Source organism: Palaemon carinicauda, chromosome 29, assembly GCF_036898095.1.
Source record: "Palaemon carinicauda isolate YSFRI2023 chromosome 29, ASM3689809v2, whole genome shotgun sequence".
NCBI classification, from domain to species: domain Eukaryota; kingdom Metazoa; phylum Arthropoda; class Malacostraca; order Decapoda; family Palaemonidae; genus Palaemon; species Palaemon carinicauda.
This window is the reverse complement of record NC_090753.1, coordinates 69,456,506-69,479,888: the sequence shown is the minus strand read 5'-3', so window position 1 is coordinate 69,479,888 and position 23,383 is coordinate 69,456,506. Positions and strand designations below refer to the sequence as shown.

At 37.7% G+C, this 23,383-nt stretch overlaps 1 protein-coding gene across 1 annotated transcript in view; it reads left to right on the top strand.

Annotated features, from left to right (window-relative positions):
• Helz (Helicase with zinc finger) overlaps positions 1 to 23,383 on the top strand; it is a 57,162-nt gene that overhangs the window by 25,423 nt on the left and 8,356 nt on the right. The window contains 4 exon segments of the mRNA XM_068352723.1: positions 6,558 to 6,704; positions 7,648 to 7,834; positions 14,813 to 14,999; positions 15,818 to 16,687. Coding sequence (XP_068208824.1) covers positions 6,558 to 6,704; positions 7,648 to 7,834; positions 14,813 to 14,999; positions 15,818 to 16,687 — 1,391 coding nt within the window.

Below are 23,383 nucleotides of genomic sequence, written 5' to 3'. Positions count from 1 at the left end.
GAGCATGCCCAAACCATCTCCATCTACCCCTTACCATGATATCATCCACATATGACACTTGAGTAATCTCTCTTATAGTTTCATTTCTAATCCTGTCTTGGATAATAAATGGCCTAAATTCTATGGTTGTTAAAATTTTGAAAATACTGTAAAATATTGTAAGCAAAAAATACTTTTAAACTTTAAACACTGATTTTGCTTTAGTATATACATTATGCAAATACAGTAGTACTTAACCCTTTTACCCCCAGGCTATTTGGAAATTTCCAACCCTTAACCCCCAGGGGGTTATTTTTTTCCCAGCACATTTTGCAGTATATTTTTCTTAAATTGCTCTAACAGCCTTAATTTTTGTCAGAGAGAGGTCAGGTTGGTCTTATTCTCTTGGAAAATGCCTGAATTTTCTCAAAAAAATTATCAAAAATATGAAAAAAAAAAAAATTTATAGCATTTTTTTGCAAGGACGTACCGGTACGTCCATGGTGGTAAAGGGATGGCTTTTGTGAAACGTACCAGTACATCCTTTGGGGGTAAAAGGATTAAGAATATCAAGAGCCTATACGAACAATGATTAAATAACCTCCCACAGTAGGGAATAATGTAAAGATCATTAATCAATCCAATTTAAGAGTCACTCGCATTAAAGTATTTTTACGAAGCTTACGACATTTAGAAGCATAAATTTCTCAAGTAAAGGAAACCAGTCAGCACTTAGGATTTATATGAGTTGAGTAATCAGTAAAGCTAGAATTGAGTCTTTCAGTCGAGAAACATGCCAAGCGCCATTTTTAAAAAGTGTCAGAAATCGCGATTGAAAATTGCCAATTTTCAAATTATTTATATTGCTATTATTATTATCATTATTACTATCATTATTATCAATATGATAATAATAATAATTATCATTATTATTATTATTATTATTATTATTATTATTATTTTTCAATCGCGATTTCTGACACTTTTTAAAAATGGCGCTTGGCATGTTTCTCGACTGAAAGACTCAATTATCCTATGGCAATCCCGTACACATACGTATTTAACTAGATAAACAGAGTTTCACTAAAAGATACCGACATTAGTTTTATGAGACCTGTCAGATAATGCAGGAAACAGTTTATCTCTTAATAGATTATTATGTCCTTTCAAACCGGATGCTCTTAGCTCCACGTACATCGCTTTTTACCACAGTTGCGTTCAATTTGTGAACCTGGATCATGTCTCGGGGTGAAGTATTTATAGTTCATTTGTTATTTTGTTGTTGCCGATAAACTTGTTTACTGTGCTGTGCATTGTTGACTAAGTGAAGGCCAAGATTTGTGGATATAATTTTTGTTTGTTTGGGAGTATTATTTTTTGCCAACTAAGGTGTGCACTGATAAGTTTCTTATGTTTGTTTATTGTTTTTGTAACTTGTGTTAATTCCATTGAAACTTGTTGTTTGAAGAGAGTGGTGTTACCTTGTTCAGGGTTGAGTAGCTTTGGTAACAGTTGTGTTGTGATTTTGTATATCGAGAAATGAACGAATGGATGTTCAATTCAATACACTGTTAACCCTTTTACCCCTGGGGTATTTGGAAATTTCCAACCCTTAACCCCCAGGGGGTTATTTTTTTCCCAGCACATTTTGGTGTATATATTTTTTTAAATTGCTATAACAGCCTTAATTTTTTTCATAGAGAGGTCAGGTTGGTCTCATTCTCTTGGAAAATGCCTGAATTTTCTCAAAAAATTATCAAAAATATGAAAAAATAATTTTTTACAGCATTTTTTTGCAAGGACGTACCGGTACGTCCATGGGGGTAAAGGGATGGCTTTTGTGAAACGTACCAGCACGTCCTTTGGGGGTAAAAGGGTTAAGAAGTATGAACTGGAATTTGTTTTTTAGGGTATTATTTGTCAGACCATATTGCTTACTGGACCTTTTCACTTCAGTTAAGGCTAATTGTTGTTAAAAGTAAGGCTGTTTCTTGGTCAATTAAATGTTTACAAAGAAAGGCTTGCTTGTCATTTGGCTTTGCAAGAATAAGTTTCAAAGATTTCAACAAAATCTTTATAATTATCACTGGGAAATGAAAAGTTTACTTCATGGAGATATGGGCTTTGCATTTCATTAGTTTTAAAGTGATGTAAGTTTTTATTGTGCTTATTTTTAACTTCCTTGATTAAAGTACTTCATAAATTTTACAAATATATGGGGAACCGGGATTCCCTAATATGTTCACGGAAAGAAAAAAAACAGACCATTAGAAATAAAATTATTTCTGTACTGCACTTACCTGCCGTTCGTGTTGCTTCTCTCTCGAAGTTAGTTAAATGTTTAATTCTATCCTTGAACTAGAAATTTGCTATTCACCCTTCTAGTGTAGTATTGGGATATCAAGGGACGGACCAGAGAAACCACCATGGAGTGAGAGCCTCTGGTTAAGTCCATGGTGTGAGAATCCTTTTACTGCGACTAAGTAACCGAGACCAGCTGTCTCGAGGCCCTATCCGAGCTTCCCTCCTCCACATGCAATTGAGGTCTGACCTGGTCTTCAGAACTGGGTTGACATTTGGAGTAAAGTGGAGGGGACCCAAGGCTTTTTCCCTGTGCTGTCTTGAGGCAAAACAGCCATGTATAAGATTCTTTTCTGAAATGCTTTTAGAAAGCTCAAGGTTCATTGTGATATGTTCCAGCAAAGACCTAGCAAATTTAATATCCTCTCTGGAAATATTGGTTTTATAATAGTGATGAAAAATCATAGGTCCTCAAGAACTTGCAGAGCCTGTTTTGTGTGCATAGGGCATAATTATGTCTGTATCCAAACTAGGCAGTGACTTGAACTCCCTGCAACTGCAGTAGTTTTGACCACTTACTGCAAGTTTTATGAACACCCTAGACTTTCAATCATACTTTGAGTTCCTCTCTCTCTCTCTTTTTTATCATTTTATATATATTACAGTAATACTGAGCCATAAGTCATTAATTTGTTCCATGAAACTTTACATAAGTTGATTTTCTACCTGTGTTATATTTTTGCCTTATAAAGGGACTTGGATCCATTGTTCTGGACACACAAAAAGCTCTTACAACATGCTGTCATTTTATAGAATTCACATACTTTATTAAGCTTTCGTGTGAAGTACAATATTATACAGTGCGATACTTAATTCTTATTGTATGACGGTACCAACGTAAGTTGAATTTTATTTTTGCATTCAGTACTTAAGGAGAACGATGGAAAGTCAGAATGGACTCAAGTTTAACAGAATTAATAAGTTGTATTATTTAGATGTGGAGAGCCTTACTCAAAAATCTGTAGCACAAACATTGCAGACTTGCTCCCCAGTGTCGTCTTCTTTTCCTACCTCATATTTCAGAATGATTTATTGTTAATTTGTTCTCTTCATTTATTTATTTCCTTATTTCCTTTCCTCACTGGGCTATTTTTCCCTGTTGGAGCCCCTGGGCTTATAGCATCTTGCTTTTCCAACTAGGGTTGTAGCTTGGATAGTAATAATAATAATAATAATAATAATATTATTATTTAAGGTAACCAACGTTTTAATGTAGGGATAACGGTGGAAAAGGAGATGATTCTTTGAATATGAATCAGCTTCTCTATCTTCTCATTTGCTAACTCAAACTAGAATTCAAGTGTAAATTGTTTCAAGTTAAGACTTTTTAACCCTTTTACCCCCAGGCTCTTAGGAAATTTCCAACCCATAACTCCCAAGGGGTTATTTTTTCCCCAGCACATTTTGCAGTATATTTTTTTTAAATTGCTCTAACAGCCTCAATTTTTGTCGTAGAGAGGTCAGGTTGGTGTCATTCTCTCGGAAAATGCCTGAATTTTTTTTTAAAAATTATCAAAATTATGAAAAAAAAAATTTTTATAGCATTTTTTTGCAAGGACGTACTGGTACGTCCTTGGGGGTAAAGGGACGAGTTTTGTGAAACGTACCAGTACGTCCTTTGGGGGTAAAAGGGTTAACAGTATGAATTACAGTGATACCTCGGTAGTCGAACGACTCTATACTCGAACAATTCGGAGTTCGACCAAAATTTTCGAGAAATTTTTGCTGCTGTGCTCGACCAAAAATTCGGTACTCGACCAGCCGAACACGTGACGACCGCATGGGCTTTGTGATGATCGCGCCATCTCGGCCACTCTCGCTTGTTCGGGAAGCATCAGTTCTCTCGAGAGCGTCACTCAGACAACGCGCGATCAGCATTCGTTGTGATTTAGTGATTTTCAGTGCTTTTAATTGCTTTTTTAGCTTTCATAATGAGTCCCAAGAAAGTAATGAGTGTTAAGGGGAAGGAGAAGAGGAAAACAGTGCGAACAACAATCGAGTTGAAGAAGGAAATTATAGCGAAATATGAGAATGGTGTACGAGTGTCCGATTTAGCGGTAGAATACGGAATGGCGAAGTCGACCATTTCTACGTTTTTAAAGCATAAAGAAATGATTAAGAAGGCGAATGTTGCAACGGGAGTTACGGCGGTAACTAAGCAAAGGCCACAAGTGATTGAGGAGATGGAAAAGTTGCTTTTAATATTTATTAAAGAAAAACAGTTGGCCGGGGAAAGTGTTAGTGAAGCGTTCATTTGTGAAAAAGCGTTGCATATCTATGAAGAATTAGTGAAGAAAAGTCCGAGTACCAGTGAAAGTGATTCATTTACATTTAAAGCGAGCAGGGGTTGGTTTGAAAAGTTTCGTAATAGAACAGGTATTCATCGTGTTACTAGGCATGGGGAGGCAGCTAGTTCGGATCAAATTGCAGCCGATAAATACGTGGGGGAATTCGATCGGTACATAAATGAACAAAATTTGATCGCACAACAAGTCTTTAATTGTGATGAGACTGGGTTATTTTGGAAGAAAATGCCAGCCAATACGTACATTACCAAGGACGAGACGAAGATGCCAGGTCACAAGCCAATGAAAGATAGGCTAACATTGTTGCTGTGTGCAAATGCAAGTGGTGATTGCAAGATCAAACCCTTGTTAGTGTACCACTCGGACAACCCCCGGGTGTTCAAACGAAATAATATTTGTAAAAGTGCACTACCAGTTATGTGGCGCTCGAACACTAAATCTTGGGTCACAAGACAATTCTTTACTGAGTGGATAAACGAAGTGTTTGCCCCCCAGGTTAAGGCTTACCTCATTGAAAAGAGCTTGCCAATGAAATGTCTTCTGGTTATGGACAATGCTCCTGCACATCCTCCAGGTCTCGAGGATGACTTGAAAGAAGAATACAGCTTTATCAAAATCAAATTCTTGCCCCCCAATACTACTCCCATACTCCAGCCCATGGACCAACAGGTCATTTCAAACTTCAAAAAACTCTATACCAAGGCCCTTTTCAGAAAGTGTTTTGAAGTGACCAGTGACACGAAGTTGACCCTAAAGGAATTCTGGAAGGAACACTTCAGCATCCTCAACTCTGTTAACATGATTGACCAAGCTTGGCGAGGTGTGACCTATAGGACATTGAACTCTGCCTGGCGTAAGCTGTGGCCATCATGTGTCACAGAGAGGGAGTTTGAAGGTTTCCAACCAGAGGCGGGTCCAAGCACTGCTACCCCTGTAATTTCTGATGACACTGATGTCGTTGAGGAAATTGTTGTCATGGGCAGGAGTTTGGGGCTTGAGGTCGACAAGGATGATATTGATGAGCTTGTAGAAAGCCATTCTACCGAGTTGACTGTGGAGGAATTGTTGCACCTGCAACAACAACAGCAGCAGGATCTGATTGTGGAGCAGGAATCTTCAGAAGAGGATGAGGTAAGGGAGGATGTTCCAAGTTCTCTCATCAATGAAATTTGTTCCAAGTGGGCAGATGTGCAGGCTTTTGCTGAAAAATACCACCCAGAAATTGCAGTAGCAAACCGGGCAGTGCATATGTTTAATGATAGTGTCATGTATCATTTTCGAAGAATACTGCAGAGGAGGAAGAAACAATTAACAATAGACCAGTTTTTCACAAAAGAAAAGAAAGCTGCTACATCAAAGCCTGTTTCTCCTCCAAAGAAGAGACAAAGAAGAGAAGAAACCCCTGAAATAGATCTGCCCACCCTTTCATTGGAGAGAGAAACAACTCCTGAAGGAGAACTACCCCGCCACATCATGGAAGGGGACTCTCCTTCCAAGCAGTAACCTCCCCCTTCCATCCTCTCCACATCCATCCCTGTATGCCATCGAACCGCTGCTCAAAGGTATGTTCACTACAGTACAGAAAATGGTTTAAAATTGTTTTATTTTAGTACAGTAAATGGTTTAAAATTGTTTTATAGGATTTTCTGACCAATTTCATACACATTTAGATAATTATTGTTGTTTAGGTACACGTTTTATTAATATTTTGGGCCTGTTCGAGTGCTTGGGAACGGAATAGAATATATACCATTATTTCTTATGGGGAAAAAAAATTCGGTACTCGAACAAATCGGAGGTCGAACACGGATCTCGAACGGATTATGGTCGAGTACCGAGGTATCACTGTAGTTTTCAAGTAGCTTGGTTGGGGTTCCGTGATGTAACGGTGCTTCTATTTTTCTTTTCCAGTACACATCCGATCTATTTTACGAAGGTCGTTTGATTGCTAGCGGAAAACAGGTCGCTCATCCGAAGTTTTACCCGCTAACTTTCTTTACAGCGAGGGGAGAGGACTTTCAAGATCCAAATTCGACTGCTTTCCATAACAACTCAGAGGTAAGGAGAAAGGTTGACATTGGCACAGGGAATATTCACAGTATTTTGAAGTATCTGTACAGTATTTTTACCTTGCTCTGATGTTAAGCTTTTTTATTAGCCTATTAAAACCCATTTTTTAAGTTATAGAATTTATATGGTGTTTCAGCTTCTTATTATGGAACAATTTCTCTGGTGATCCCATGTCAAGCAAGATGAAATTTTCTATGCTTTTATTTTGGAATGAATAAGTAAAGGACAAATATAATATTTTTTATTTTTTCATGTAGTCATTAGTTTTATATTGCCTCGCATACACAGCTATGCCTGTCCATGAAGAAAAATGAGCACACTGCCCATACCTCGACTTCTTACGAAGAGTTAACCTTCTAGTCATTCTTTCCTGAAATTATACTGTCTTATCACATCTATGTTGCTTCAAGATTAAACCCTTCTGGCTATCTCTACATAAGTTCTAACTCAATTGTCTGATTAAAAGTGCCTGATGATGATATTCTCCGAGATTTTCTGTTTTATTCATTGTGTATAGAGCTATAAGTTTCTTTCTTTTCCATTTATTATAGTTATTTGATTATTTTTTGTGTTGCTGCATTTAATTTTTTAAGTGTTTCTTGAATGACATTGACGATGCCACTTGATACCAATTATTACTGTTTGTACAAATGTTTTTACATAAGATTTTCTCTTTGTGTGTTGAGACTGGACTTGTGAAATAGGTTTTGTGTACATTCTGCCAGAACTCTTATGTCTAGGTCATCATTCATCTCTTTTCCTCATGATTTCTTTGGCATTCTTACAGGCATTTAATCTACCATTAACCAACTATAAGAGTTAGCCAAGCTCATTCAAGAATGTTTTATAGCCTAAATATGTTTTGATTTAGGTCCTTAGAGGATAGTTGTCCTTATAAAATACGCATGAAATATTTGGTTGCTCTTTCCAGGTGTATGAAATATGTGAGCAGGTCGGAGAAATTGTCAAATACTGGCCAGTTGAAGACTGGGGTCCAATTGCCGAAGGCTCTATTGGCGTTGTGACACCGTATGCTGATCAAATGATTCGAATAAGAGCAGAGTTGAGGAAACGCAAGCACCATAAGATCAATGTAGAAAGAGTGTTGAATGTGCAAGGTACTTTTCTTCCTTTCTTTTTTAATATTAAGCAAGTCTTAACCATAACCAGCATGCAGTATATGTATTTCAAAGTATGTTTTTACTGATTCGGAAACTATAGTTTTCTATAGTGTTGTGTTATGTCAGTGTTCTAATTCTTAGATTGAATAAGAAGTACAGTGATACCTCGGTTTTCGACCATAATGCGTTCCAATAATGTTGAATACCGATTTGATTACAAAATCATTTACCATTACAAATAATGTAATAGTGAATACTGTAATGCATTCCAAGTCGCAGTTGATTCGTTAGTAGCTTGACATAGCATAAAAATGTAATGTAGGTATTTAGTTTTTATGCAAACGGTAAATACATTAACACATAAAACTCAATAAAAATAAAGACATTAGAAGTCATTTTAGCGTAATAGAACTTTATCTTATTTATTGTGATATGACGGCGTAAGTAGATGGTGATGTGGGGAGGAAGGAAGGAGTTATTGTCGGAAGAGGGAATCCCCTTCCATTAAAACATTCGGTAATAGAGTTCCAGGTTTTTTTTCCTTTTCAGTTGCTTTTGGGGAAGGTTTTTCTTTTATTAAAAACGAAATTTTAGTTGCTTCTGCCTTTTTTCAGTTTTGTAGAGTAATGAAAATGTAGACAGTTCTATAGCCAAGTCAACGCTATCGAGAATTCGAGAGCAAGATCCAAAATACGCATTCTGTTTTTGTGTTTTATCAATGACGTCCTTTTACTCTCCAATTGTTGTTTGCTCTGTTTTACTTAACCACTTTCAGTCTTATTCATCTTTGCACCTATGTTTATGAGCTAATGAATCAAAATGAATAAAAAATTATGCAAAACAAGGATATAGCACAGTGTAAAATGAAAAATAATGTGGAGCGTATGTTTACGTTTTTCCAAAACAATGGCTAACGTGTAACTGATGGCTTTTAGCTTGGCTTTTACACTCACTGGTTGAGTACCAAAAATTTGTTCGAGAATGGGTCTTTTTCGCTCTAAATTCGTGGTCAAATACCGATTTGTTTGAGCTTCAAAACATTCGAATACCAAGGTTTTAATGTAGAATAACTTTTAATCGTATCTATTATAAATTATGATAGAATTCAGTACCTTTGTTACCTGTTTAACATTTGCACATATAGAAGTTGATGAGGAAATTTTTCGAGTAATAGTAACAAATTTTATGATACATCTGCAACTAATAGACAAGTTATAAAGATTGATGGAAAAGTTAATGAAATTATTTGTTAAGTGAAGTAATTGTTTAGGTTTTTTTTTGTTAATTTTCTTTAAGAAATGAAAGGTTTTTTTATTCTAAAATAAGGTTATTTTTTCAGAGTACTTTAAGATTATGAAACTGATGGTTATTTTTATGAAACCCCAGATGTTCCTATTGCTTCTCTCAAAGGTGTTTAATTTTTTACATCTACCATAGAGTTACAGTAAAATTTCCTTTTTTTCTTTCCCTACAAAAGGCCTTCCCCCTGGTAGATAACTATTGAGATAATCGTATCTATTATAAATTATGATAGAATTCAGTACCTTTGTTACCTGTTTAACATTTGCACATATAGAAGTTGATGAGGAAATTTTTCGAGTAATAGTAACAAATTTTATGATACATCTGCAACTAATAGACAAGTTATAAAGATTGATGGAAAAGTTAATGAAATTATTTGTTAAGTGAAGTAATTGTTTAGGTTTTTTTTTGTTAATTTTCTTTAAGAAATGAAAGGTTTTTTTATTCTAAAATAAGGTTATTTTTTCAGAGTACTTTAAGATTATGAAACTGATGGTTATTTTTATGAAACCCCAGATGTTCCTATTGCTTCTCTCAAAGGTGTTTAATTTTTTACATCTACCATAGAGTTACAGTAAAATTTCCTTTTTTTCTTTCCCTACAAAAGGCCTTCCCCCTGGTAGATAACTATTGAGATTCTGTAGAGGCTGATAGCAACTATATAAGCATGGTTACATCATAGTTCCTTTGTCTTTAAAGTTCTCTCATTGCATTTACAAGTGTCGGTTGTATTTATTTATCCTTGCGGTGCGATCCGGATTGGTTTTATGTTTGGGATTTAAAGTTATTTATCATTTTCTTTGGGGATATCTTCTGGAATTGCTATGAATCTGGTAAGAATGGTTTAAGCGACTTTTTGAAAGTATAGTTCGTAGGATTGTAGTTTTTCTTTATTGTTTAGTGTAATGTTTGCATACGATTTCCCAGCTGATCTCTTTAATTTTCAAAATGTCAAAGTAAATGTTTATTTCCCGGGAAAATCCAGAGAAGCGTAAGGTAGGTAATTACATCAGATGTTGACATGCCACAAGGTATTTTTGAGCTTTCTGGTGGTTAACCCTTTTACCCCCAAAGGACGTACTGGTACGTTTCACAAAAGCCTTCCCTTTACCCCCATGGACGTACCGGTACGTCCTTGCAAAAAAATACTATAAAAATTATTTTTTTCATATTTTTGATAATTTTTTTTAGTAAATTCAGGCATTTTCCAAGAGAATGAGACCAACCCGACCTCTCTATGACAAAAATTAAGCCTGTTAGAGCAATTTAAAAAAAGTATACTGCAAAATGTGATGGGATAAAAATAACCCCTTGGGGGTTAAGGGTTGGAAATTTCCAAATAGCCTGGGGGTAAAAGGGTTAATAGAAGGGAATTTTTTATGTTTTTATTACTTTTGCTTTAATTGTGCATATCAGAAGACCTTTTTGAGTCTTTGGGCAAGGCAGTGCTTTTAGCCTAAATTGGAACCTTAGGCTAGCTTCTCAGTAGGGATCTTATGGTTGACAGCACTGATGAAATCTATCACTTCCACCAGGTTTGCACTCTCAAGTCAGTTCAGGTCCTTTCATTGCGTAACTCGCATATCCTTATGCCAGGCTGACACTTGCATGACTTTTTGCCACGAATTTGTCGTGGCAAGTCATGACATTTTGTGGCACGAACTGGAAAATAAAAAAGGAAAATAAAAATTACCTCAGAATCACAGCTCACCTGTCCACATTGACACGAACTGGCACAACGAGTTCATGAATAGTTTTAGCATAGTTTGCGCACTTCCCGCATCGTCCCGTCGAGTTCACGAACAGTTCGCGCATAGTTCACGCCGCGTTCTCGAAATTTTGTCGTGACCAAAATTTTTAACATTTCAAAATTCTCGTCACGACATGCCACGATGTCACGACAGGTTCACGACAAGTTCACTCCAGTTCACGACGAGTTCACGCCAGTTCACGACGAGTTCCCTCCAGTTCACGACGAGTTCACGCCAGTTCACGACTCGAGTCGTGACAATGCGTGCCACAAATTCGTGCAAGTGTCAGGGTACCTTTAATCCTGTCTGCTCTGTACAACACTTTGATTCTGAGATAGAAGACTGTCCTGTCAGCTTGATCCTTATATCACTCCATCCACTTGAATTGGCCCTCATGATCACCCTTTTTATACATTTGTGATGTGGCCTCTTCGATGATTGTGACGCAGTTCCGGTAGGCCCTGCTGTTTCCTCCGGTCGCCTTGGAAGACCACGGAGGTAGCAGCAGTCTGGGATTCAGCGTTATGAAGCTTCATATGTGGTGGATAATGGGGGAGGGTGGGCTGTGGCACCCTAGCAGTACCAGCCAGACTTGGTTGAGCCCCGCCCTTGTTAGGCTGGGAGGAACGTAGAGAGGAAAGGTCCCTTTCTTTTATTTTCATTTGTTTGATGTCGGCTACCCCCCAAAATTGGGGGAAGTGCCTTGGTATATGTATGTATGATGATGTGGCCTATTTTATTGTGCTAGTGGAACACAGTAACAGTTCCTATATAAATCCAAGTTTTGGCTGGTAGCTGAATGGTTGTGTCATTGCATCATATTTTGTCTGGCATGGGGTCCAACCCAAAGAAGGCTTGCCTAAGGTTCATCTAAAATTTTCCATAGGTGTTAGCGTAGGTGCTAGAGTACCTCTTCTGCCGGAACGAGTCCATTGTCCAGCTTATGCGTAAATGTTACCATTAAAAGTAAACAATGGGGAAAGCCTGTATAGTAGTTTACCTTTTAGTGGTATTCACATAACCAACATGGCGAGCGATTGTGACGCAGTTCCGGTAGGCCCTGCTGCTTCCTCCGGTGCCTTAGATGACCGCGGAGGTAGCAGCAGTAGGGGACTCAGCAGTATGAAGCTTCATCTGTGGTGGAAAATGTGGGAGGTTGGGCTGTGGCACCCTAGCAGTACCAGCTGAACTCGGCTGAGTCTCTGGTTAGGCTGGAGGAACGTAGAGAGTAGAGGTCCCCTTTTTTTGTTTTGTTTCTTGTTGATGTCGGCTACCCCCCAAAATTGGGGGCAGTGCCTTTGGTATATGGATGGATGGACATAACCAACATCCCAAAATGAGGATTATGCAGAGGAATAACTGGACTCAGATGAGATGTATCCTTAGGAAACTTATTTTACAAAGATATAATAAGTTAGTGAGGGTAAAGTCTTATAGTTTTTTCATCTGATGCTGCCCCTTTTAAAACTACTTATTCCTAATATATTATTATTGTAGTGAATGAATTATATCTAATAAGATAGAAAATCCCCTATAGCTCTTTATCTTAAACCTATTATTAATGCAAAGAAATTTTAGATTGCAAGATTTTCCAAGTTAAAAGACTTTAAGAAATGATATTTGATAAAGTTGAAATTATAAGTGAAATTTGCCCTTTGGTAGATTTTGTAGTTGGGAAGTGTTTTGACCTAAATTGTTTAGACAAAAACATTTCAAATGAATCTTGAAAAGCTGCAGCAGCAGCTTTGCTGAATTGCATGACACAAGTAAAGAACGAGTGTGCTGCCTCATGGTTGAGATTGTCTGGTGAATATGTATTCTTTTTGGTTACTCCTTAGGTATTGATTCGTATATTAAATCAAATATTGAATAATTTGTAAAGCTGGTATTCTCTAGAACGGAGTGACCCTCTTAGGTCTTGCGAACTTTAATTTTTTTCTAACATTCTGTAGTTAAAACTTTTCATGATGTTTGGTACCTTCAAGGGAATTCTTTTCAAAAGTGAAAAACTTTTTTTTCCCTTCTGAAACGACTTATGGTGGTATTCTCTAGAACGGAGTGAACCTCTTAGGTCTTGCGAACTTTAATTTTTTTCCAACATTCTGTAACTAAAACTTCTCATGATGTTTGGTACTTTTAAGGGAATTCTTTTCAAAAGTGAAAAATTGTTTTTTTTTTTCCCTTCTGAAACGACTTATGGCTGAAAGACTGCAGGACTTATCTTCATAAGATTACATTATGACAGTTCTTTCCTCGGAATACAAGTAGGGAGAATCATCTTTCCAATACAGATTTGGGAACACCTTAAACCCAAACAGTGGGTCCTGCCAGTGATCTGAGAAGGAAATATTTCTTTTGTCCTTCGATCCTTCCTTGTTTTTCAAGTTTAATCTAAACAATCCAGCGAGGTAAATTTTTTTCCTAGGAGAGATTGAAAAACTTGTAAGAGAGGATTGTGGATCCTTCTCTATGGTTTTTATATCATTTTTTTTTTTCTTTATTTCAAATTGGCTTACAGTTCTCACAAAAGTTAAGAACCACTCTTGGACAAATAAAAGTGTACGTAGGATTAGATATAAGTATAGGCATGATTTTTTGCTTATACATCGTAATGTCGAGTCGGTTTGGTTTTTATTGTACAGTATACAGTATCTCTCAAATCAAATATAATTAAAATAAAAGGATGGGATGCAGTAAATTTACGAAGTTGACATGTAGTTGATAATATGATAATATATTACTTGATTGTACATTGGCAGAAAAGTGGGGAGTGCTTAAGTTATATTCCATTCAGATATATGTTAGTGATGTCATGAGTCAAAATGATTTGGTTTGGTTTTTAATGTATACAGTATCTCAAAAATCAAAAATAATTCAGATAAAAGGATGTGAAACTTTTAGAGTAAAGTTACGAAGTTGACATACAGTTGATCCATCACCATTTGATGGTGACTGACGGAGTGTTTGGACTCTGGAGTATGGTATATGTTACTTGATTGAACATTGGCAGAAAAGTGGGCAGTGGTTAATTTATATTCCATTCAGATATATGTTAGTGATGTCATGAGGCCTATGATCTGGTGAGAGTAAAAAAACAAAGGAACTGTGGCATATCCACGCCTAGATAGTTTCTGTCAGCCTCCAGATTAGCTCAATGCTTAACTAAAGGGGAATAATTTTTTTTGCAAGGAAGAAAAAGGGGAAATTTGTTATCTAAAGACAGACGTCTACTAATAAACTACAAAGGAAAGCAATATGAATATCAGGCGAATATAGAAATACACTGATGCCTCAGCATACGAAAGTAATCCGGTCAGGATACGGTTTCGTATGCTGATTTTTTCGTATCCTGAGTCGCGTTTTACATGTAAATAGCCTAATCCGTTCCAAGCCTTACGAAAAGACACCTTTTCTTTCATAAACACTCTAAACTGTAGTAATAAACATGCAATGCAGCCATTTCTATCATTCAATAATTAACCCAACCGTTAAAAACAGCCTAATCCATTCCAGAAACCACCATGAGATTATTCAATAATGTAGTTACTGTATAGCCTAGTTATCCCCTCCAAGCCCTAAGAAAACGGTCCGTTTTCTTTACTACTGTATAAAAGTTACGGTACTGTATGTAAAGCATTTGGATCACTGAAGGTGTATTGTTACCTGTACACCTAAATTAAGGGTTGATACCCTGAAAAAAAAGGTACAGTTAATTAACAAAAAAGTTGAAACTTTTTAAAATTACTCTCAGTGACGAGTTGGGATCTCGTAAGCTTTTCGTATCCTGAAAATTTTTTCGTATACTGGGGCATAAAAATCTTCGTATCGCTTTTCGTACCCTGAATTTTTCGTAAGCAGAAACTTTCGTATCCAGAGGTATCACTGTATATATGATTAAAATTCTTCTTTTCATCTATTCCAGGGAAACAGTTTAGAGTCATTATCCTGTCAACTGTCCGTACCAGACACACTTGCAAGGCAGGCGACGACGAATTAGATTTCGGCTTTCTATCAAATGCTAAGCTGCTCACCACTGCCATCACAAGAGCACAGAGTTTGGTCGCCGTTGTTGGAGATCCCGTATCTCTCTGCTCCATTGGCAAGTGCAGGTCAGTTCTGAAATTACAATTGAGCTTTTGAGTTGCAATTGTGTATACTGTATTGCTTATTTTGTTTTATCTGAACCATCTATTTTACTTTTTGCTTTAAACTATAGTCCATTTCTTTTACCGAGGCATATTTGCACCGACTCGCAACGGTGCCCTTTTAGCTCGGAAAAGTTTCCTGATCGCTGATTGGTTGGAAAAGATAATTCTAACCAATCAGCGATCAGGAAACTTTTCCGAGCTAAAAGGGCACCATTGCGAGTCGGTGCAAATATGCATCGTTAAAAGAAATGGACTATAGTATTATATCTCTATTTCGTAGTTGTAAGTTGAACCTTTTGGTGTTGTAAATGATCTAATTTTTACATGAACTATATATAGGAATCTTTTTTTATTTATTTCTCAGTTTCTGTTATTTATACTGTATATTTATTTTTCTATTTTTATTTTCATCTTTACTATAATTTTGTCCAGTTCAGTTTTCCTATTTTTCATGTAGAGAATTTTAAGAGGCTTTCAAAAAATGTCTGTGACCTTTGCAGCCTATCCCATTTAAATATAGTAATTGTAACACATTATTGCTTTAATATTTCTTTAATTTAGTTAGGCTGTGATGTCAGAGAATGCAGTCACCAAGGAAAGTACAAATTTTGTATTAGTATATTAACAGTTGAACCTAATAACGTTATTGATCCATTTTGAAATGTACCGGAGTCAACTTTGGCTATTTGGCTTACTCTAGGCTTTTAAATTAGAATATTAAGTCAATTGGTTTGATAATCTTGCTGAGAACTGAATTTGGGATTTATTTCTTTGAACAGAAAATTGTGGGAGAGATTTCTGCAGCTCTGCTCCGAAGCAGGTTCGCTTTATGGCATCACCTGGTCAGCACTTCGAGCTCAACTGGATGGTGTTGAACTCAAGAAGACTTACGTTCTAAATCCACTAGCTCCCGAGTTCATTCCTCGTTATTTATACTTTTCTCCTATACCGTCACTTCCAATGGTACCAACCATGCCACCTTACGTCAACTTCTTCCCACCTTACAGTTCTTACATGCCTGCGTACCCCGTGCATTCAGTCATCGGACATCATCCAGTCCCTTATATCCCCCCAGCCCACATACCTCCTCAGTGGCCGGCTGTACGATATGCCAAGCCACTGATGAAGCCTCCACCTGGCAGGCCAACCCAATCCCTCGTTGCGTCCCACCCATTACGACCCCCTGTAACTTCAACGATGGCACCTCCTTACATTGAGACCATTAGTCACGACTATCTTCACATGCAGCCGGGTTTTTATCCTATGTACTATCCTCATCGTCCTCCTATCACCCATCCTATAACAGCAATTAGACCCCCACCGAACATAGATTCTTTCAATCGAACTACAGGTACATACATTTCAGCCCTCCCCCAAACGTATCACGACATCAAACAATTAACCCCTCCCACAAATATGATGCAGCATCCGGTTGGTTTCAAGGGTCCTCACTACGGCCGAAATATGCCACTCCCTGTTCCACAAGCAGATCATGTTATACCCCAGAGTGAAGGAGACAAGTCATATCAGTTCCTTAATAATGTACACTTCCCTGAACGTAATCTTTCATCCAACCCATCGGCAATTTCTCACTCCACCCGTTCACGTGCTGACACCGAATCTCCTCTATCGACTCATTCCAGAGAAAGGTAAGTCATCAATTTCAGTTGAGTTGAATTTGATCAAGACAATAAGTTGTCACTATACTGAACTTTTATGACTGAATTTTAGATATACAGTATATATATATATATATACATATATATATATATATATATATATATATATATATATATATATATATATATATATATATATATATATATATATTTATATATATATATATATATATATATATATATATATATATATATATATATATATATATATATATATATATATATATATATATATGTGTGTGTGTGTGTGTGTGTATGTATGTGTGTAACATCAGCCGTTACTAGTCCACTGCAGAGCAAAGGCCTGGCTTCAGACATGTCCTTCCACTTACATCTGTATTTAGTACTTCTATGCCAGTCCACACCCGCAAACTTTCTTAGTTTGTCAATCCTTCGTCTTTGCTTAATTTCTCTGCTTCTTTTGCAATCTCTAGGGACCTATTGTGTTATTTTTTATATCCATCTATCACCTGTCATTCTCGTTATATGTCCTACCCAGGTCCATTTTTCCTTTCATATAAGAATATCATCTACTTTAGTTTGCTCTTATCCATGTTGCTTTTTCTCTCTCTTAATATTGTTCTCATCATTATTTTTTCCATTATTTATATATATATATATATCTATATATATAATGATGATGATGATGATGATAGTTAATAGTTAATAGTTATTAGTATTAATAATAATAATAATAATAATAATAATAGTAATAATACTGAGAGGCAAATGCAGCATGGATAAGAGAGCTAACTAAAGTAGAGGATATTCCAACATGTAAGTAATAAAATTGACATAATATATATATATATATATATATATATATATATATATATATATATATATATATATATATATATATATATATATATATATATATATATATATATATATATATATATATATATATTATATGTGTGTGTGTGTGTGTGCGTGTGTGTGTTTATGGTACTGTGACCTTTTCAGGACAAAATGCTGGATACTAGATAAATTGTGTCCTGTCTCGGTCAAACTCGCTCATTATATCCATGGATATTAGAATGGATGCCCTACAATACCTGTATTTCATATAGGCAGAGATGATGACCAAACTTAACCCAGAGTGAATGTCCAGCTTGGGAAGTTTTTCCTATGTGTATACAAACTTTTTCTCCTTTAGAGTATTAAATGACTTCAGCACAAGCTGGAATGGTTGCTGAGAAGCCTCGCCAGCCTTCCTGTCACAAAATGGCCACTTTTAGGTTTAACCGCAATGAGTAGTGATGAACTGTTGTTGCTCATACCAATACACCGTCTTTGATTCTTTTCTTTTTAGATCTGTGTACATGTAACTGCAGACTATTTAACCCTTTTACCCCCAAAGGACGTACTGGTACGTTTCACAAAAGCCATCCCTTTACCCCCATGGACGCACCAGTACGTCCTTGCAAAAAAATGCTATAAAAATTTGTTTTTCATATTTTTTGATAATTTTTTGAGAAAATTCAGGCATTTTCCAAGAGAATGAGACCAACCTGACCTTTCTATGACAAAAATTAAGGCTGTTAGAGCAATTTAAAAGATATACCGTATATACTCGTGTAATGTTCGATTTTTTAAGGCCTATTTTTCAGTTAAAAAAGTAAGGGTCGAACATTACACGAGATATATATTTGAAAAAGTAAAAATTTCTGGCCTACTGGTAGGTAAACGTAAGCTAGGCCTACGCGAAAATTACCATAGGCTATGCTACCTACCGGTAAGTAATCGTAGGCTATGCTTACACGTATATAAGGTTACCTACTGGTAGGTTAACATAGGCTAGGCCTATATATACAGTACTAACCATGTTCATTTAACACCAGACATATTATTAGCATGGATTTTATTTCCTAAACCATCATAAATAGTTTTTTTCCGCTACGAGTAATGACTTTACCATAACGCAGCAGGTATGAAGCTAGCAAACTGTCCGGTTGCGTATGTTATAACGTGATATGGTTAATGAAAAAATAAGGCTCATTTTATTTTACTTGGTATTGTATATTAATTGATATTAATAATAAACCGCAAAAATTTTTCTTAATTGAATCCCCATTTTTTTTTTCTCCAAGTTCGAACGCTAGTTTCGGTAACTCCAAACATTTTTACGGCTTGAACGTTATTTGTCGTTTCAGCGGACAGCGGCTGCAATAATTTGAAGCTTGAATTTTGCAGTAAATTTTTTATATTTCTTGGTAGACATCTTGATGGGTTAATTCTTATTCATATATATTGTGAGGAAAAAAATGATTAGCATAACGGGTAATTATAATCACCGTAATTACCTGCAATTACCGGTAATGGTAATTTGTTACTCAAAACGATGAACTAATTTTGTTTGCTACTTGTAGTGTTTGCTTGTTTTTGAAAGCTATTAGGCGGTGATGATAATCGGCTGTTTGCAACTAAAGTGTTCGCTAGAAAATGTACGCTGAATACTCAATTGTTATTGTAAACAGATGTTAGTATTTAGGTGTTTCGATTTGTTTTATACATTTGTTTGTCGCACTTAGGCATAACCCTTACTTTGTTGGTAATTATGGTATGCTGGAGATAAAAGACCTCTAGCCTACTGCCAAAATCAAGACTCGAACATTACATGAGGTATATGATGAATTCATGATTTTGAAGGCAAAATAGGGGGGTCGAACATTACACGAAGTCGAACATTACACGAGTATATACGGTATACTGCAAAATCTGCTGGGAAAAAAATAACCCCTTGGGGGTTAAGGGTTGGAAATTTCCAAATACCCCGGGGGTAAAAGGGTTAAAGGGCCGGGCTTACTGATATACTTGGGTGTCCTGATGAGCAAGGTAAAGCTTTTGGCAGGTTTATGAGTAAGCCTAATGTGGATTGCCATGTGCTTTGGTTTTTTTATAAGGGTCATGATTGTTTGCAATCATTTCCATGTCGAGTGTTTGTTGTGACCTTCAGTTTTATGGTCTGAGCATGTTAAAAAGAAGGCTAAATGGGATATTTCTCCAGAAGTTTCATGAATGGCAAAGCTGATTCTGGAATGCATGCGTAGTTCTTTCCTTATGGATCTCCACCCCCTTGGTGTCAGTGCATATATTGTTGTTGACACATTGAAGTTGTAAAGTGTCGTGTGAATTCATTTATGCCTTCGATCCACCATGTTATTGTGCAAATTCAGTGTCCAACTTCATCTCCTTCAGTCCTGGAGCTCCATGTCAGTCTGTGCTCTGTCTCATGGTCCTAGGTATCTTAGAAACAGATTGTCACTACTCAGTGATTGTTCCACGCACTCAAACAAAGAACAAAGTCCCGAGACTGTCAGTGACTGGTTCATACCCAACACTCGTGAGCAGGTCCAGGCACATGACCACAATCACCAGAGAGAAAGTACAAGGTGCCCCTTCAATTCCTAGCCCTATCATTAGTGTAAGAGAGCCCTCTTGTCTTAGATGCAGGTTGTGACTGTTCATTTCCTGGTCTGTCATAGGCCCTAGACTAGTACATCCCCAGCACTTTCCTGGGATCAGACTAATTGCAATTGCAGGAGCCAGTCTATTTTTCCAAATTGGATATCCTGTCTTGAAGGGTCTTAATCTTGGTTCAATACTAGCGAAGGTGGAGAACCTGTTGTCGAAGTGCTTATTTGAGGAGGTTCTTTCACTTAAGAATGAATGCAATGAACTAGGGAAAGTATTCACAGCACTGCTCCAGGAGGTTCTGTCATTTATTGGAGTTTCTGTACTCCTTATGGACTAAGGCTTTTCCTGTAGGTGCAGTGGTCAAAACTTACTTCTGTGGCCCTAGACAGGATGAACAGACTGAACTGGGTGACTGGGAGTTACCTCATGTCTAGCCAATACAGTATGTTTCTTACACATGCTCAATTGAGGAGGTTCTACATGCCCAGTTGTTTTGTCAGTGTGTGCATTGATTACAGTCCTCCCCATGGAGATGGTTGAAGGAAAGGCCATGTCCTCAGCCTCTGGAGTTGGAGATTATGGTGTCTTTGGGCGTGTCCTCTCTACATGCAATCTCGTGGCTCGACCAGTTGGATGCAATGACCCACTTTGTGTAGAAGCAGGGATATCAACTCCTGAGTCGGTCGTTAAGTATCAGAAACTTGTGCTGTCTGGCGTGAATACAAGTGACCTCCCTATCTCACCAGTTGCTAAAGAGGCCAGATGCAGTGACATCACACTTCTCACAGTATGTTGGATCAAAAGTAACCCTTGTACATTGCGGAATGCTTTGCCGCTATGATCCATGTCTCGTGTTTCTAAGAATGTAGTAAATTTTTATCCACTGTGCAGTATTCTTCAATTTCCCCATCACTTCAAAAGGGAGAGCGGCCATGTATTGACATGTAAATGCTCTGAGACCTCCAGCTACCTCTTCTTCCATAAATGACCTGACTCTGCCCTACCCTTTTGAGACCCCCAACTTGATCAACTCAGGAAGACCAGCAGGGGGAAGAGGGTAGGAGTAGGAATACGTTGATGATTAGTTCCCTCCTCCAACCGCTGCAAGTAGGGAATGTCTGTCATGCCTTGGGAAACTTGGCAGCAATATGGAGGCTAACCCATGAGTAATGAATGTTTTGGGGACAGTTACTCAATGCCCTTCCAGGAACTAGCATACAATCATAATTGCATTCCAGACGTATCCCCCATGCTCGCAGAAAGCCCGAACTGTTGGCCGTTGAGACTGGAGATCCTGGTTTCTTCAGTCAACTCTTCTTGGTGGAGAAGTCAACTCTTCTTGGTGGAGAAGTCAACTACAACTCTACCTTGAACTGATTTGTTTGTCAGACTGCATGAAAGATGGAAACGGTGTGTTCCATCGGAGAGGGGGACTTCATGGTTTTTGGTGTATCTGAGGGATACTTGCAAGTTCCCATGCAGCAGTCCTCTTGAAAGTACCTCTTGCTTTATTGGCAATGTAGCTGTGCCAATTCAAGATATTGTGCTTTAGACTATCCACTGCTCCTCAGCTGTTCACTCTAGTGTTCACCTTAGTGTCAGCTTGGGCCCAGCCATCTCTCCTCATTAGAGAACTTCATGCCTGACAGGTGTCTCCATCAGGGATCACTTTCATGGTGTCAGAAGTATCAATAGTCAGCTTCAGGAATTTTCCCATCCATCTGGTTCCATTGGAATGTGAGGTACAGGAAGATCTCAACGGGCGGCTGGACCGCTTCACCAAGGGAGTCCCACTTGACTCTTCATCTCCAGAGATGCTTGTTTTTGTATTTGGATGCATTGAAAAATGGGTGGGGTGCACACCCGGAGGACCTGGCAGCCTTAGGTGTGTGGTCAGTCGAAAGTGTATTGGAAATGCAAGCAAAATTTTTTGCATTGCAAGTATTTGATAGGACACTTGGTAATGCTTACTACAGACAACACTACAGTATTGGCATACATTGTTAGGCAATGAGGCACAGTTTCACGCTACTTTTGCATGTTAACGAAGCAGATGCCTTTCTAGATGGCAAGTAATATTGTGAAGCTGTCAGCAAGGTACGTTCCAAGCTAAAGGAATGTATTTGTGGAAATGCTTAATCATCAGGCATTTTGTGGGAACAAATTGATCCTTATATCCTTGCGTGGCAAAACGTCTTCTTGCTCTTTGACATTCACTTGTGTTCGACTTGTTCAGGTTGTTTGCTACATGGCTGAACTGGAAACTCCAGATGCCTTGCTCCTCCATTATAGACCCATGGGTAGCCTTTGAGAGTGCATTCCAACATCGATGGGACTATTTGGATGCATACAGTACACCTTTTCCCCCTTCTACCCGATTCACAGACCAATCAACATAATATTGTGTCAGAATGACCCTGGGGGCTCCCGTGTTCTGTAGGCTGAATGGAACCCCGTTCTGACAATGCTCATATCCAAGGTCCTGATGGAACTACTGTACATCTATGACCCTACTTTCTCAGTCGGCCACACCTTCAGAGGTATAGTCACTCCTTTGGGTGCTTAGCACTTCTTGGATGAAAACTATCCAGCATCTCCAAGTGGAAAGCTTTTTGCAGGGCACTACACAGGAAATGACTGGATATCTTCGATGGTCCTCTGTAATTGTCTATCAGGGTGTCTGGTCAAAGATCCCTTTCAATTGATTGCAGACTTCATCTTTCTTTGCCAAGAGAAGTGACTCATTCTCATCATTTAAAGGCCAAAACTCGACTGAGCCAAATCTTCAGATGGAAGAGTAGAGGCTTTCCTCCTGGTGTGAATAGTCTATGGTCGTGATGAGCTTTTAACAGTCTTGGTCTTCCCGGGATTTTACGTCCTGATGTAAGTCCCTCGAGTTGCCTGCCCAACATCGAGAATGAAAGTAGGTAACTGGCTTCTATTATTCCACCTTCCCTCTCCCTTGGGGCAGCAGCAATACATCCCGTTATTTTCTGGACTGAGCATCCCTTTTTTTTTTCAGACAGGATCTATGGAGAAAATTTCCACCAACTTCCTCAATAAGGGGAGAATAGAAGAATGTATTGTATGTCAAACCCATTACTTAAGCTGTTTGTACTTTTGTACAACATATCATAAAAAGGATTTTGCTTCCTTCATTGACTAGATACCAAATGTCTAGGTACACTCTTGCATCACTGTTTAAATTGTTATGAGTTTGTTAAAGTATCACCATTGCTCCTATTC